Genomic DNA, 18,236 nt, shown 5'->3' with positions numbered 1-18,236 from the left:
GGATCGTTAAATCCTCCCAAGTAAACACAGACCATCAAAACAAACGGGATTGTCTCCTGGCTTGTACGTCATCCTCCTCAACCTCCAGACAGCGCATGTAAACCTAGAAAGCTATACTAAACCGAGAATGTGGCTCTAACGATGTTACAGTAACGTTAATCCATCCTTGAGGCTCAGGTGCTCGTCTGTGCACTTCCTGAAATCTGACAACATCTAAGATGAAAGGTTCATACGAGCCAATCAAAGCGCGATAGGGCCTAGCAGTGGGCGTGGTTTACGGGTGCCACTACACATCTCCCATTCATTTCCCCCATAGACTTTTACAAAAACGTTTATTATTTTAAGGCTAGAATGAAACAATCCTGGATCCTGGTGAATCATGACCATAACATTTTTGATTCTGTCAAAAAATATATAATATTTTTAATTGAATATTGTATGATATACATTTAATTATATATATATATATATATATATATATATATATATATATATCTTTTCACAGAATCAAAGGTTTCATGGTCATGATTCACCAGGATCCTGGATGGCTTGATTCTACGCTTAAAATAATCCTTATCAATATTTTTGTAAAAGTCTATGGGGAAAATGGGAGATTTCTTTAGTGGCACCACACCAGTAAACCACACCCACTGCTATGCCCTATGGCTAAAGTCTTTTCAGGCTATTGGATGTACGCTGCCCGGCCCCCCTTTGGAATAACAGCAACGTCACCGCCAGAGGTCACCGCCTGTCAGCCCGTGCAGATTAGGTATCCAATGACCGCATCAACAAACGCAAAAGACACTGTTGCAATTTTCTGAGTCGCAAAACTGCATAATGCATTCCTTCAATGTGGGCCCAGCCCCACTAGCACCAGTCCTGACGCAGGCAGCGAGCCCTTGTAGGCACTATTATTATTATTACTCACCTGATGTCAACAGGCAGGTCATACCTGTTTCAAGGTAGACCTACATCCAGGGACGCGCACAGAATGTTAGAGAGGCAGGGGCTGACATTTCTAAAAGGCCTTTTGGTGGAAACACCAAAAATAGCTCACAACGCGTCGCAGTCAGCTATTTTCGGTGTTTGATACCACACTGAACTAAGCATAATCAAGTCAATACTGTAGATGTGGCGTAGGGCATGGATTTCTACACAGAGAGGGCAATTCTTTCAACATAAGATGCTGCAGTTCAGGAGTTTTTGGATAAGGCAATTCTCTTGAATGCTGCCTTCAGGTATGGCATGGAAAGAGGGCATTTGCCTTTCTTTCACCATAGTAAAAACAGCATTCATGGTCTGGAGAGGGCACCTTTTACAGACGGATAAAAGGGCAGGGGCTCAAGCCCCCTTTGATGTCTATTGTGTGCACGTGCCTGCCTATATCTGATTCCGTGGGTGGAATGTAGAGTACCATACAAGAAACAATAAATAAAAGGATCAAGAGGGGAAAAAAAACTAAACATAAAAACAGAATACACATAACCCGTCTGAACTGCAGAGGGTGTTTGATGGCAAAACATTCATTTGATACATGCAACAGCTATGTAATATCAGCAAAATTAACATGAACAAATGAACAAAGAATCTGAAGACATCGAACAATCCACAGCTTCCAAGGACATTTTATAATCCATTGTTTTAATAAACCAACATATCTTTTTATATAGCAGCATAACCAGATGGTCTTGAGGTATTTCTAAATTCATACACTGATATTCTACCCCCACTCTTCCCCAGACATACATTCATCCATACAACAGCAAACACACAGATATACACGCATAGTCGTATACCCACGTCTGATTCAGACAATGAGGACTGCAGAATTCATATTCTACCAGTTGTGCACACAACAACACAACTCAACACACTCACGCTTGAGCCTACAACATATAGGCTTCCTCACACAAAGGCAGATGTGCGCGCACACACACACACACACACACACACACACACACACACACACACACACACACACACACACACACACACACACACACACACACACACACACACACACACACACACACACACACACACACACACACACACACACACAGGTATTCAAGCACACACACACATACTGAACACATGTTTAGAGTCCCGTGGTCACAGTTCCAGACTGTGAAGAGCTGGCTCCCTCATAGTGGCTTGTAAGGCAGGCACACTTAATGGTGCAGTTTTGGCTGTGGGAAGATATGAGAACAAAATAATTAGATTTCTTTAGTAATACAAACTACAAGTCTGTATGTTTATTTGGGCTGGCAAGCGATTTTGAACAATCAGTATATTGGGACAAAATGATCCATTCATATCCATTTATTCTTTTCAAATCCAGGTGTGACCTGCGCTAGTTTTCCAACATTTGAATAAATAAATAAACAAATTAATAAATCCTACTCCAAATGGCAAAATCAACAGGAAGTTGGCATTTGAATACAAAATAAAATTTAAAGGCGATTTTGTAACATTATACATTGCCAGAATCTGCTTTGTTTGTTTTTGTTTCTGTGCTAAAAGTGTGATTTTGAGTGTGCAATGTAACTCAATGGGTTGACTATTTTTTTTTGTATTATCAATGGAGCAACTATTGAAGATATCGCCAATATTTAGAGTTACATCATAGCAAGGCACCTACACAAGTAACACAACCCAAACGCTACCAAAGTAAAGTATACACATTTACTTTTAGAAGTTCTGTCTCAGTTTGTCTTGCAGACAGTAGCTCGATGCCTTCCCCTGTGTTTAATCTGATAAATAGCGAAAACTTGATAATGGTTTTGATTTGAAAAATAGCGAAAACTTGATAATGGTTTTGATTTGAAAGTAAGTAATAACATAGTGAACATACCGTTTTAAAGTGTGTAATTGTGAGTTTACATTACATAGTAATGAGTGTTTGAATTGTGACAGAACTGTATAAATGTTCACTTTAAATACTGCTATTAAAACTGATAAGCCTTTTCAACTTTCCATTATTGTTAATGATACTTGCAATGCACACTTAAATCATGATAAATGCTTTGCAATGAAAATTGCCAGCTGCTCCAGAGGCCGAATTCATAAAACATCTAAGGCTCCCAACAAGCTGAGTTAGATGGTGATTAACATTAAAAACAGTAGAAAATCAATCAAAAAATGTTAAATCTCCCAGCTATAAATGCCGTTGGCTGTTAGTCTTGTGTTCCTTATAAGCTAAATTGATGAGAATACATACAGTATTTAAGGATGCCCTCAATTATGTGTGGAAGCATGTACTTTCTGCTTATTATACATTATTGCATTAGCAGGCCGTTGGTGAGTGTGGGGTGCTTATGAGGTGTCCCTCTGGGACGGGTGTGTACAAGGCTGGGAGGGAATCATGACAGTATACCTACAACAATCAATTAGACTACTGTGCATATCTTGCCCACATTGATCTAGGAAAATGTTGGATCGTGACTCGTATTGGTACTCTAACTTAAATTACTAAGTGGTCCCATGTCCCAGGTGTGTATGAATTTGATATATTTTTCAAATGAGTGTTTTTGTCCACATTTTGCCCCTCACACCAGACTCACCTTCTGTGTGCCCAGTTTCTTCTCCGCCCCCCCGGCCAGCACTCCACCTTTACTGTCCTTCCAGGGGTAGAAGTTTGAGCGAGGAGAGGAGGAAGATGAAGAGGAGGAAGATGGTGTGCGGTGCACAGAGGGCTTGGAGGGCGGTGAAGGCTCCCCGTTGTTGCCCCCCTTGCGTTTCTTCACCAGCCCCCGGTGTTCATAGCTCCCACCACCACCAGCCCCCCGCCCATGCAGTCCCGAATCGCCCGCCACCCGACTGTGTGAGTTGGCAGGTGTACTGTCAGGGGGTGAGGAGTGGGCCGGCGTGGGGTGTGTCCGTTTGTAGGACCAGGCGGCGGTGGCAGCCGGGGAATGGGATTCCGACGGGGAAGGCTGGGGCCGGGGCTTGCTCACAGGGGAGAGTGTGCCGTTGGTCTGTCCGTGAGGGAGGGGCGAGGGGGTGGTGGTCTTAGAGGAGGAGGTGGAGGGCGGGCGGCCCCTGTCCTGGAGAATGATGCAGTTCCTGTCGGGGCCGGAGTGCTCGCCCTCCTGCGACGGGGCCTTACGCTTACGGAGTGCGGCGGCGGCAGCCGCTGCCGCTTCCTCCCGGAGCTTCAGCATTTGCTTGCTGGGCCGGCCTACTGGGTTCCTAGGCCTGCCAGGCCCCGTCTGACGTGCCGCTGCCGGCTTCACTGGAGCAGAAAGATGGCCGCTGCCACCGACACTACTGCTGCTCCCCAGATTCTCTGACTGGCCGACGGTAGAGGGTCTCCCCGGTCCACGACTGGATGACAAGGAGGTTTTGAGGGAGGAGCCGATGTGACTTCCTGTGCGGACTTTAGAATGCAGTGAAGAGGAGGACGACGTGGAGGATGAAGTAGAGGAGGAGGTGACAACCTTGGTAGAGGGGCTTGACTGAAGGTCTGTGGCTTGAGGTATTTTCCTGAGTAGGCAAGAATTAAAGACCAAAAAAAAAGAACCGTTGTCAGTGCTCGACATCAACTCAGTGGACACTAGTACACTTTAACTGTACATTTTACATGAGCAGTTTGAGATGCAAGGCTTCTTACTTCCAGAGGTGGGCGCTGATGTGCTGCTCCACCATACTGCTGAAAGCTGACCTCAGATGGTGAAGCCTCCTGTCAAACGTATAGCCATGGCCTAGCATGTGACTGCCAAATGAACAAACCTACAAGAAGGATTCAGAATGGTTACACAAATATCAATATCATCATCAATTAAGATTCCAAATGAAAAGTGTACTGAAAACCAGGCACTGACACAAAAGAGCCTGCAACAAACAGCTTAAGATTTGAGGTTCTTTAAAGGTGCAATGATCAATAACATGTTTCTACCCGGGATCTGAATCTGGATTCCCCACACACAGAATAGACACTCAGTGTATCTTCACACTGCTGGTGCTTTTTACAGGGGTTAAAGCAAAAAAAGTCCCAATGTGTGATTTTTGAAACATGCCGCGCAAGCGCACACCAATGGGGTGTTTCCCTGAAGTTCTGAACTGCCTTCACCGAATGTGTGTATGCCAATCCATGCTTCATTTTTATAGAAGTATCTTCTTTAACTTTAACTCCTGTTTTTAGCATTGTGTAAAGGCATTGAGAACAATTATAAAACATACGCTGGCCTCAGCAAACAATGCTTTGTTGGACAAACTAACTGCAGGAGTGGTAGCAGTTTACAAAATGTTTTTCCTGCACTCAACTGCCACCACTCTACCACCTGACAATTCTCCACCATCAGTGTGATTAAAATGAGAATTAGCCCTATTCACGACCCGCCGACTCAGCATCCCCCGGGTGCTGAAGTCCCGTTTTGAAGGGGAAAATCCTACTATAAGCCTATAGAGTTAGCACAGAAATCGCAAATTTAATGCAATTTACGAATAGTAAAGTATAAAATACGGCTAGCATGATCAAGAACACAAGATAATAAACAGCACAAAGCATTATAATTTACTTTACCGTTAGAAATAACGATTTGTTGGCTTTAAGTCCAGTATAGTTTCCCCTTCTAAATTGAAGTCAGCACCCGTGGGATACTGAGAAACGGAAGTAGGTGGGCGGGCCGTGAATAGGGCTAATTTAAAAGTATCAACGTAATACAAGCATAAATTACCTCTACCATATGAAAGGCTTATGTTGAAAATGAGAGAAGTGTTAGCACAAAATACTTTGGGCAGAATAATATAACTATGTAAAACAACAATAGAGGGCGGCTTACAGCTAGCCCTCCAACAGAAATGCCAGCTCACACACATACTAATAGTAATGTTACTTACTGCCAGAGGTCTAGGATGAGAGGAAGAAGATGGGAAGTCAACAGGTTCTTCGGGTCCTTCCCCCTCACTCTCATCACTAGAGATGCGTCCATGGACGAGAGGCGAGGGGGCCCCTTCATCCTGCCTGTGCTTCTCTTCCTCTGCAGCGCTCTCTGATGAGGCCCTGGAGCGACTGAGAAAAGCAGAATGATCCTTTGAAGGCTTGTTCACCAATTCAAAACCACCGTATAACAGATTAAAAACCAGAACAAATTAAATAAATGTCAATTATGACTGTGGCAAGTCTGAAAACAGGGCGGTCCCTCGGCATCCGCGGGGGGATGCGTTTTTTTCACGCCCAGACCAGCCAGGGAGCGACAGACAGATTCAGACCCCAAACCTAAAACTGGACAGCAAAAAGCTGCCTGTATGTGCCGTGAGGAGCGCCGTGGCCAGCCACTGTGGGCAAGATTACATGGTAGCAAACTAGCATTGCATCACTTGCTAACATCTATGCTAAAGCTATACAAGCACACATACCTGAGACATGCACACATACTGAGATATAGATCGGCCTGCAGACGCTGTCGTTGCTGTTATTATCCTGTTCAGTGAAATTTCTAACTTCACGGCACTGTCCAAATCTGTGACTGCCCCTCTAGAGCATGGGAACTTGGGAAGCGATAGCTAACCAATCATCAAGAAGTCCCACACCCTTTTGTGCAGGGTGACATTAAACAATTTGTTTATTCCCTCGGTTCTCTATTTATTAACTGGCACTATTTGTAGTCTTACTTACTGTGTGGTACACAAACACTCCTGGTCTGGTGATACTGTAGTTGATATTAGATGTGGTAGATTCATCTTTCTTTGGGTGATAAATATTTGATAGTATTTTGTTTGTTGAACTAGTAATGGCATGCACATTTCTCCAGTGCATACTGCAGGCTTTGTTGACAGTTTAAGAAGAGATTTCCGAGCTCTGGCTCCAAAAACAATCGACTATTTTATGTGTAAAAATCTGTAATATTCCAATGCATGTCAATGATCGAGGTCATTTGTGCTAACATAGGGATGCGGAGCGGTCGGTTAGTTTTTTTGTTTTGTTTTTTCCTACCAAGGTTCCAGATGACTTACACTTCAATGGATATCAGCACCGATGGTAGCCTTAGACCTTATAAATGAATCAACCTAGCTTGCAAAGTCCATAAGCAACTAGAAGAAGTGCTCTTCCGAGTACATGTCTCCACCAGGCCACGCATCCTGGTGGTGCTATAATAGGCCAAAGTAAAAAGGGTGGCATGTGTTCTTCACCAATCTTAGACCTTTCATGGCACCACCATGAGGCTGATTTGAACATTTTGTAGTGTAATTTCTTCCTTGGCCTTTTGCGAATGTGCGTGCACAATTTCATTACAATTGCAGGCTGTGTTTGATTTGAGGCATTTTGTTCGAAACGGATCAATCCTGCAAACTTTGAAAGCCAATATCAGCCAATCAGGATGGAATATGGACAATCAGACAGATCCGTGTCGATCAAATGACTGTAGAGATACTGTCTACCGATTTGCGTGATTTTTGGACAAAATCTGTAGGAGTAGTGTACAGAAATGTGTTTTGCAAACATCTGCCTCATGGTGGCGCTAGAACAGGGCCATTTGAAAAATGTGGGGCAGAGGTTCTGAATTGGCATCCAGGGAGTGTGTGTGCTCATTTTGGCAGCGACCGGGCCAACGGCGCCTGAGATTAGCTGGTAACAAACTCGGAGGACGGACGCACGCACGCACGCACGGACGGACGGACGGTACGGACAGGGGCGAAAACATACTCTCCCCCTGCCTTCGGCTGGTGGAGACAATAATGATTACACCAACTAGTAACATCCTCTATGCCAGAACTTCTTAATAGGAAATGATTAGTATACAGTAAGTAAGGCTCACTGACCTAAAGGCAGGGAGGTTAGCCAGTGGCCTCCTGCAGTGTGGAGATCCCGCTGGCTCCCTGTAGCTCTCTGGACTAGGAGAACGACCAGCAGAGGAGCATCCCTCCAGGCCTTGGGACCCTTTGTCACGGACCTTGGTTTTTAGCTCTGCCACCAACGTGTCAAAGTTCCTACTGCGTCCCACCACCTTCCTCCTCTGGTGGATGGAGTGGATCTGAGGAAACACAAATACATTTAGTACGTTGGGAGTAATGCTAATCATACTAGGAACAACCTATGTTTGCTGGTGTGGACTAGTATTTGACTAATGGTATTCTAATTAAAACTCTGCACTGTCTGACACATCCTTGCAACCACATGCTTCAACATAACTGCTACATGCAACAACAAAAAAACTTTAGTTTTTTAGCAAATTATGCTGCAGTCCAACTGCACAGTTTAAAACCACAAATGTGATGTAATCATATGGCAGTGGTCTTCAAGCCAAGGACCCCTAAGCTGAGAGAGAGATGAGGCAGGGACCCCCGACTATATACTGTATAAAATAGTTTTGCTGATTAAACTTTTACATAGATTTCATGGAGTTTCATAGACTTGTTTGACAGCACTATCACGCTGTATTCATGTTAAGGAGTATTTTCAGACATTTAACAACAAAAAAATTGGCTAAAGTTCTCCTCAGAATAGGGATGCTAGGGTTAATGTAAAAAAAAAAAGGTTCAAATCACACAAAGATTTGGCGGCACCCCTGTAGTAACTCTGAGGGTCGAAGACCCCTGTCATATGGTGTTCCTTAAATAAAGCGTGGGAAAAAATGACAATACAGCAAACTACTGGACATTAATGCACACAATACAGTGAGCATTTATGGGAAGCTCTTTTCCTCCGATTCTTCCCCCTCTCTCCTGTCATTTCCTGTTAATCATCCTGAGGTGGGCCTCTGAGCTAGGTTCCTGTGCTCAGAGGCCTGAGGCAAACGGCACTGATCTGTGAGATCGAATGACTGCTGAACTGAATTTTCCAACAGAGTAAAACTCTGATCTTATTAATTTCACACAGTTGTGCACATGCAATACAAACTCAAAATGTCATCTTCAATGTGATCATCACAATAACGTGGTCTTTTTTTAAACACCATAATCCCATTCCTACCTACAGCCAGTGACGAAATTTTAGCCTGTAGATCATTTTCACTATTCTTTTTGCCCAACCCTCTTTTATACAAAGTATAAACAAGGACTGATTTTTTTTAGTGTGTGTTTGCGAACGGCGTGCACACGCGTCGTGCACAGTCCGTGTTCCATAGTGGACAATGGACACGCAGTCACGCACGCGACCACGTCAAAAAGAAAATCGTATAAAATATTTAAAATAAATGAAAAAAGTTAACGAAAAAACACAGAAAAAGAAAGACAAGACAGGTGTTTTCGATGAATCTAACATGGTTAAAATGGAGTTTGATGTTAAGATGAATATTAAATATCTAAATACTGAATCAAGCAAATTAAAAACTGTCCAGGGTGTTCACAAAAGCCTGAGTAGACCAAACTTTTTTTTGAAAGTGGAATATCCCTTTAATTTGTTTTGGTGCAAACCACCAGAACACTATGAGGCTTTTTCCTTCTTTTCCCCCCCCCCCCCCAAAAAAGTGGAAGCTGTTTTTGTTCCGGTGATGTCATCAACGTTGTCAGGTGACCTTCCGGGTACCCCGGAAATAATTGGTGACCCATAAGCTAACGAACAGCGCCATCCAGAGTAAAAAATATAAGAGACTGATCCAACTCATCGGTGGCAGCTTGGATAATTGGCAAGAACTCGTTCGACAGCATTAAATGAATCAATATACATTTTTTATCCTAAAAAACATTATTATACTAATATTTGATTATTCTGACCCATCTCTAGTTGCGTCATGACATGAACACATTTTGGGGTGTACCAAATGAGCTACTGTGGGCACAATTATAGGTGAAAATGAATCTCTGCTCCCATTTGTAGATCCAGTAAAGACACACAGGGTTCCTGAATACTTTTTGTTATCTCAAACGCCAAGCTTCCAAAGGAATAGATTAAATCGATTTGATGATTTTGTTCTGTCAATTTCGGCAAAAAACGTCAAGTAGGCTGGTTACCTTGCTCTTCGAGAAAGGTAAAAATAAATAACTACACAGACCAATCTTTAGAGATAGTTAGTTTGTGAATTAAGCTACACTAATTATAATGCAGCATTCAGAACCAAAGCTGCTTGTGCACATGTCCTAGTGTTGTGACAGTCTCGTCTGAGTTGTTGTTGTTTTACATGCAATAGCAATGCAAAATGTGTTTGACTTTCACTTTCATTTCACCAGGCAAGACAAATCCAGTTCTAGACAGTCTGGCCTTGCGGCCAGGCTGTAAAGAATAACAACAGTCATGTGCTGTTATGTCTTTGTCTGTGGCTGGTATTCCTGATTACCTTAGTTAATTTGGCAAGTACAAAAACATAATTTTAGAAGTGAAGAATGCTTCTAAGCAAAAACACAGAACTGACGGATCAAATTCTATGATACAAATTAATATCCTTTCTATATTTTTCAAGCTTACATTTTTAGCCTTGCATGTAAAGGTTGCTCTGTGTCATAGGGGTTGAATCCACAGAGAAGATGTGACGTGTCATCATTTCAATAGGACTCTTGTTGCTATTGTCTGTGAAATGGGAGGCCACAGTCTCATAACCTCATTTCCTCTAGACTCTGGGTGAGTGGATAGAATTGGGTCAAAAGCAGAAGGGACGGCACTGCCTGCTGAATTTAAGCCCCTGTCACCTATTTAATGAATGACAACGAGGCTGGCAAAGAAAAGAAAAGATCGGGAAACAATAGAGAATGCAGTAACTAATGTGGATGGTTTAAAAGTTTGGGTGAATGAGTAGTAAGCCGGACAAATGAGGCAGCAATAGCACAATAGACAAAATGGGGCTCAGGTCCACTGGGCTAGCTCTATGTGTGTATGTTGGTGTTTTCCTTACATTGCAGGTCAATAGGCGTGTGCAGACTTTCTTCCTGTCAAGGTCCAGGACGCCGCAGTGCTTGTCTAGGTCACACTCTCTCCCTGCACACAGAAAGGGCAGTTCAGTTTCAAAAACTCTCACTCAACTCATCGTTTCACCAACAACTCAACCTGCTTCTTCAGGCGCCTAATGAAGTCCTGGTAGAACTGTTACCGACTTGATTTAAGCTACAAGCTACAATTTTAACCCATAAAACGTAACATTTCACTGGTGACTCCTACAGGTTGGTCTGTTCAGCAGGGAGTGAAACTGGGAAGGAGGAGATAGATGTTCCTTTGTGCACGTTATGCCCTCAGAGAAACGTCTCACTGTCAAAGAGGCGGCTGGAGACACGCCGTTGCCTCTCCCCAGACCAAACAGTAGAGTTTGGCATTGACAGGGTATACAATTACAAACATTGCCAACAACTAAAGTAAGGAGAAAGGGGTGAAAAAAGTGGGAGAAAAAGAAAGACATCTAAACTAAGAAATCAATTTCACATGAAGGTCAGTGTAGAAAAGCCATTTAATTTGTCTTAAGTCTAAACAATTCAATTATCCCACTCACTGCTTCTGTTGTTCTTTAGTTGGTTCTGTTCCTTAACTCCTTTCATTGCATTCCCCAGTCTCTTACTTGTCAAAAGATCTGTGTAACATAATATTGAATTACTTTGGAACATCGATGCTTCCATCCCCAACTCCCACAGAATTCAAACTAAATTCCTCGATTCATTCCATCTAGTATACTCACTCGAGGCCACTTTGTTATATGGTCTGGGTACGCGGTGGTGGCTAGGGACTGCAGAGGGTGAAGGCGAGTCCTTCCTCTGGATTGAGGGTCTGTCGCTGGGTGAAGTTCGGCTGGGCAGAGTGCCCCCGTGGGGCCACGGTGGATCTCTGACGGAGGGAGGTGGAGAGCTCATCGGGGGCTCCAAGGGCGAGGGCTGCTTGAAGACGGATGCCTCCGAGTGGCTGCTGTGAGAGGGCTTCTCCTGCGGGGAGTGTCTGAATGACAGAATGGAGAACAGTTCTCTTCAATGTTCAGGTAAAAACAAGTCAAGTCTTCTATGGGAACAGTTTCTAAAAAATCAACTATGAACAGACACAAGCGAGGTCGGGAGTAAGGCATTGGGTATGTTCAATTTCATTGTTATATATAACGATTTTAACTCTGAAGACAATTAGGAAATGAAAAATAAAAAATAAAATAAAAACACTTGATAGTGTTCGTTTTTATAACTGGAATGACAGGAGTACCAATTTTGTACACTACCATACCAAATTAATTTGTCAACCATTCCAGCCAGAGTGAGAAGCCTGCAAATGTTAGTCCCTGTCCAGGCTTCTCTGCACCCTAACGTCAGAAGGTTTACCCTCTGCAACAGTGAACATTTCTCTGTGTATAATGTTCTTCACTTGCCTCTTCCCTCATGTCACTTTCTTACCAACATCTTCCTCTTTTTTAACCCTCCATTTTAACACCTGACATGTCAATGGCCCTCAAGAGCTCAAGTCTCACATAAGAACTCATTGCCTTGGAAATGCTCACAACCCATATAGATGCTATGGGTACATAATAAATACAGTATATAAAATATAAGTTGACAAGAGATGATGGAACTAATCAAACACAATGTCTAACTGTTGCCTTCGCTAACATACCAGGAGGGTATTTCCAGCCAGACATTTCGTTTTTATTTCAAAGCCATTCTACCAGGAAAACATCAAGTCACTTCTCCTTTTCTTTAAATTCTACAAACTAAATTCAAGGAACCAAAGTAACTTTTCACCCCACTTCTACTTTTGAAAATGGGGAAACTCGGACTAGACAAGGAACTGCTGAATTATGATTTCAGCTGCCTGCCAATGTCATTAGTTTGGCGTGTTCATGTTGTGATACAGTAACAAAAACAGTTGGACAGACTTAGAACACAAAACATTTGGTCCTTCATCTAAATACTTTTGTTTTACAACTCACTCCTGTCTGAATCGTTCATCTGCGTTCTACACCTTTTCTCCTTTCCTTTCATCCTGATCCCTTCTCTTACCGTATCCCATCCTTGGAGCTCTTGGGGTGTCTGTATTGGGGTGGTGTCGAAGGGGAAGGCGGAGCTGCCCGTGGTGGCCCACTCCCTTGACTCCGCCCTTCCCAGGAGGAAGCAGAGGCGGCATTGGTCCCATGGGAAGGGGAGTGGCTGTGGCGAGGTCTCTGCTGGGGTTGAGGGGCCGGTGTGGGAGAGCGCAGTCGCGTGTATAGTTTGGTCAATGGGCCGTGTCTCCTCTCGCAGTGCTTCTCAAAGGCCTGCGGCTTGACCACCTGGCCACAGTGGCTGCATACCACCAGGTAGAAGTCATCATGGCCCGGGTAATGGCCGAAGATGGACATGTCTAATGGAGAGGAGGGAGGGAAGTCTTAAGACAGTGGTAGCAAAAGGAAAGTTGGCAGTGCCATTATGTGCTCTTAGAATTTTCACTATTTCAGAAAGCAGGTGACTCACACAAAGTGACACACACTGACCAACAGAGACAGAGACCATACAGCTGCTGCAAACTGCTAGGCTGAGTGCCAAAGGGCACCCGAGCACCACAGCACCTCAGGCCACACAGTCTCTGCCAAGCGACGACTCACATTCACTCACTGTACCTGCAGAGGGCAGTTTACTGTTGGGTGCTTGTTCACATCACACCTACACGTGCAAATGTATCGACTACAGGAAGCATAAATAAAAAATGCTCTTTTAAAGGTTTCATTACAATTCCTGGGTAAAATGCCTCCAAGTCAGTGGATTGTATATACAGTAAACACTTACAACCATAAAGATGCATTGTGCATTATAACGAGGCATGAAAATAATGCATAAATACAGTATGTGCTGGTCGAGCACATTGTTATTTTGCCCTACTTTAAGCACCCCCTAAGACAACCCCCCACCCCCGATGCAGAACATTAAAAAATGTGTAAGTATGTCCTGTTAGAAACTAGTTTGTGTGGCCACAACGATGGTGATGCAAGACTGGTTAAGCTTGATCGACATAGTAATACAACATTGGAATTTCACAGATTCACACAAGTTTGGCCGTCATAGCTGGTATGTGGTTATGTGGACTTCTTTGCTGTTTGCTTTGGTAAATTGGTTAATTCAAACTCAACTTGTTTTCTACCACGCTGTGCGATCCAGTAGTGCAGAGTTGGCGTTAGCTAGTCGGCACTATGGTATCGCATAGATCTGCTATTTAGATTTTTTTTTCTAAGAAAAAAGTATCATGCATAAGGGTCTACACTAGTAACAGAGGGGGAGAGAGATTTCTTCCGTTTGGTCCGTAATTCTCGGTATGATTATGTACATCTCTCAACTGATAGTACTGGACTTGTCCACTTTTCCTCTGCAAAAAGAGTGGAAAGATGTTGTTCTTCAACGTCTGTAAATATCAACCATATCTCTATGATACAAACATGGGAAGCTCCGTGGAATGAACCTTTTTATGTAGACATTGTCCTTTTTAATAACACGGAAAATATGAAATCCTGTTGGTTGGTTATTGATTAATCACCACTGTCACCAGATTAGAAAGATGGGGGCTACTCCAGGTGAGTGTGATTCAAACTCGTTCTCCTGCTATACCACCAAAATGTGGAACGCCTTACCGAAGACATTAAAGGAGCGTAAATCCCAAACATCCTTTAAAATCGCCCTGAAAAACCACTAAAGGGCCGTTTATAGTTACGTATGTTTGATTTTGTGTACGTTTTTGGGTGAGAGTACGTACGGTAGATCCGTCAACATGCATAGTTCCTCTCTACGTTATTTATGTGCCGACCCGCTCTGCGCTCCAATTCTGCTCCCGTTGGGGCCGGGCGCCACATGTTGCGCCTCGCACGACTCGCAGCACAGAGCACACGAGAACAGAACAGAACAGAGCAAAGCAGAGCACAACAATTCTCAGCACGCTCTGATCAGTCTTTTTAGAAATACTTTGTGGTTAACGTTATATCACCGGAGCAGAATTGGAGCGGAGAGCGGGTCGGCACGCACATACCGTAGACAAACTAAGCATGACAACATAATTACTGCACGTCCTCTCTCACCCAAAACGTAAACAAAATCAAACATATGGAAGTATAAACGGCCCTTAACATTTTCGCCTATAATGACATGCCCAAAATAGGGACGCCAGCTTGAAAGCTGTTTAACACCTCTGAGACGAGGGTAGACCCATCTGTCTCATAGACTGTGGTGTGGCATCTTACCCTCCTTGCTGAGTGACATGGCTTCAGCAGCCTTCTTGCCATTCTTGTTGCAGTCTTCTACACCAGGCCCTGGAATACACATTACAATGCTCAATAGGACAAACACACACACACACACACACACACACACACGGGGGGGGGGGGGGGGGGGGGGGGCAGGGGGAGGTCACCTGTTGTGATCCAATGCTCTGAAAATACACTAGATAAGATCAAAGCCAATGAGCCATAAGTCTAAATCATTATCAACACATTCAAATGTTGATGTTGGTCTACTTCACCGTAATCATAGATCTTTTTTTTTTTTTTTTTTAAAGCATTTAGCCTGCATGCAAATAAAGGCCAAAGGAAGGATCAACAGCTCCTGAATCTGATTCATCTATTGGGGGAATACATTTGTCATAATATTAACTTCACCAGCAACTATGAGCGTTATTTGTTGTGGACATCGACTTGGATTTGATAGTTGGGGACAGAGTGGCACTTGGAGGGATGCCAGACAGTCAGACAATGATTGAGCGCACACATACTCTCTCCGAGCGGGGCAGGGCACACCACCAGACCACTTCTTGACACAAAAGTCACACAAAACGAGGATGCTTGTCACATTCTGCCATTAAGACATCTGTTGATTTGAGACACGGGCGCGACGATGCTCGGTGCGAACTCAAGTTCGATCGAGTGAAAAGAACACGGAGTAACGTTCTCTCACATCAAAGGCTGGGTTAGCATGTACATGGTGGCAACAGCATCAGACTCCTCCTCCGTCACCGGTGTCTCTATCCTCCTGCTGCTGCTAGCATTACGTTAGCCTAGCTCAGTGGTCCCCAATCTGTTTAGCCCGTGACCCAAAAGAGAAATTGGCTATTTTCCCGGGACACAAACTAGTGAAACATTTGTTTTCTAATTTAAGGAATTTCTTAGATTTTTTTCCTTTATTTATTAAATTACTGCTTTTTTGGGGGGATGTTTTCAAATAATAATTGAAAAAAGGGAGGAACGCAAAAAATGAAGGGACCCATAACAATGTGTCCGCGACCCACAAATGGGTTCCGAGCCAGAGTTTGGGGGGCGCCAGAAGTTGCTCGCTCGCCCAAGTCCCAACCATCATCCACCAGTGGTGTAAAGTACATTTACTCAAGTACTGTACTTACAATTTTGAGGTATTTACTGTACTGAGTATTTCCAATGTTCAATACTTTTACTTCTATTACACTTAATCTCAAAGGAAGATATTGTACTTTTACTACACTACAATTATTTTAAAACTTTAGTCACATTTGAAGATTTCAATTACATTATCACAATGCGCATTGTGAGCTCATATGGATCTATTTTCAAATATTTGTAGCCTAGATACATTTGAGAACTTGTGAAATGGGACACTCTGCAGCATAGTGGGTAGTACTTTCTACTTGTGGACAAGTACGTTTTGATACCAATACTTTTGTACTTGTAGTGTTTTACTCTAGTAAATGTAGAATTCCAGACATTTACTTGTAACAGAGAGTATGTCTGTCTACATTGCAGTACTGATACTTTTACTTGAGTACCTTTTCTACCACTGCCATCCACACACAACAACACAACAAGCCCCTTGCTTCCTTCCGCTGTGATGATGATGATGCCACCGCTGTCTCTGCCTCCTATCAGCCAACCTAACGAGACGCCGCTCCCACCTACTGGCAGCAGCTTGTTCCATGCCCGCACGAGTACACAAACACACATTGCGATGGTCAAACCGCTGACAATTAGCACTTCATCCTCCCTTTTTAGGACCCTGTCTGTATGCGCTAGGACCTGGGAGAGAGAGCAACACGTTACCCACCCAGCGCTAGGACCCGGCAGGGTCTTTGTTTGGGTAACATGGTTAGCGCTGCCTTCCGTTTCCACGAAAATAAACCCCGGCCGGTCGATCGATCGGCTCTCGTACCGGGCAATATCGACGACGCGGTGGTCCCTTACCGTCCGATGTTGTCACGCCGGCCCTCTCGGCCCAAGCGCTCCAGCTTTGGCCCACGAAATCATCGAGGCTAGGCACCCGCCGTTCCAGAGCAGCCATTACTTTTACTGCGCGTTCACGCACCGCCATCATCACTGCGCGGCAAGCGGCTTACGTCATATGTCGCGCTCCCGCCAGGGTAGGAAGTTCCTGCGTGCGCGTTCGCGGAACACCCACGCGCGCAGCCGGTTCATCAGATCATCACTTCGTTCACTGTCCCCTTTTCCACTGAAGAATGAACATTAATAACATACAAATGTATAGATGTGAGTCATTAGGCAAATGTATGCTTGAGACTCAGATAGGCAGCCAAGTGCTATGCATTTGATAACCCCTTCTCATTCTCTCAGTTCCTTGTCAAGTTCAAATCTTAAATTAAGTGTTAGGCCCCTGGAGTCTGAGAAAGTCAAAAATGTGTATTAACTGCATTAAGGTCCAGCATGTAGTGGGTAGGTGGGTAGGTAGATTGATAGATAAGCAGGAGAGGGAGTCAGCCGGGCTCTCAGTCTCACCTATCTACCACAGCTATAGAAGATCTACCACCGTGCATATTGGGGTTGGTTGCTAGGCCTACTACTACACTACTGTCTACTACTGACTGTGTGTGGCGACTGGCGAGTGAGTCTGGCCATACTGCAGAACACATAATCACCACCTGGTCCCTGTACACACCACCTTCAGTGTCTGGCCTCTTCCTACAACACTGAGTTGGACACTTGACGATGATACACGAAAGAAGAAGATTCAGAATTTTCCATATTCCATCCTGATTGGCCAAGATTGCCAGGCCTACTGACACATTTTTGGAACAAAATCATGCATGCAGTGTCCGATTGCAGTGAAAGGCCAAAGAAGACATGGCACCCTTTTCACATTGGCGTATTATAGCGCCACCAGGAGGCCACAATAACCTTCCTGACCTGGCGGAGACCTGTGCAAGGCCTAAAGGTCATAATGTGTAGTGTAATGTTCTAACATCATCCATTAAAGGATGTGAATTGGGCGCCCGCTGGCCTACTGGTCCAGGCACATACCACTTAGGCATTGCCATATAATGCATGGATGCCTGGTGGTGTCGCCAGTTCGATTCCCGATCTGGATGACCTTTGCCGCATGTCACTCCCCATCTCTCGCCCCATTTCCTGTCAGTCTATGGTCCTATCCAAAGGCAAAAGCCCCAAAACAAATCTTAAAAACTG

General features: G+C 44.0%; 1 protein-coding gene across 1 annotated transcript; it reads right to left on the bottom strand.

The window, feature by feature from the left end:
• Positions 1-2,052: 2,052 nt before the first annotated feature.
• On the bottom strand, positions 2,053-17,130 carry atxn7l2a (ataxin 7-like 2a; the record flags this gene model as incomplete). The annotated part of the gene is made up of 10 exons (XM_080728611.1): positions 2,053-2,189; positions 3,564-4,485; positions 4,613-4,731; positions 5,842-6,013; positions 7,765-7,976; positions 10,770-10,852; positions 11,541-11,794; positions 12,838-13,177; positions 15,039-15,107; positions 17,001-17,130. The coding sequence occupies 10 exons, from the start codon at positions 17,128-17,130 to the stop codon at positions 2,172-2,174; spliced, it is 2,319 nt and encodes a 772-aa protein (XP_080584737.1). The 3' UTR covers positions 2,053-2,171.
• Between the last annotated feature and the right edge of the window lie 1,106 nt (positions 17,131-18,236).

Source organism: Nannobrachium achirus, assembly GCF_963921795.1.
Source record: "Nannobrachium achirus genome assembly, chromosome: 6".
Classification (NCBI taxonomy): domain Eukaryota; kingdom Metazoa; phylum Chordata; class Actinopteri; order Myctophiformes; family Myctophidae; genus Nannobrachium; species Nannobrachium achirus.
This window is presented reverse-complemented; position numbering and strand designations above follow the sequence as displayed.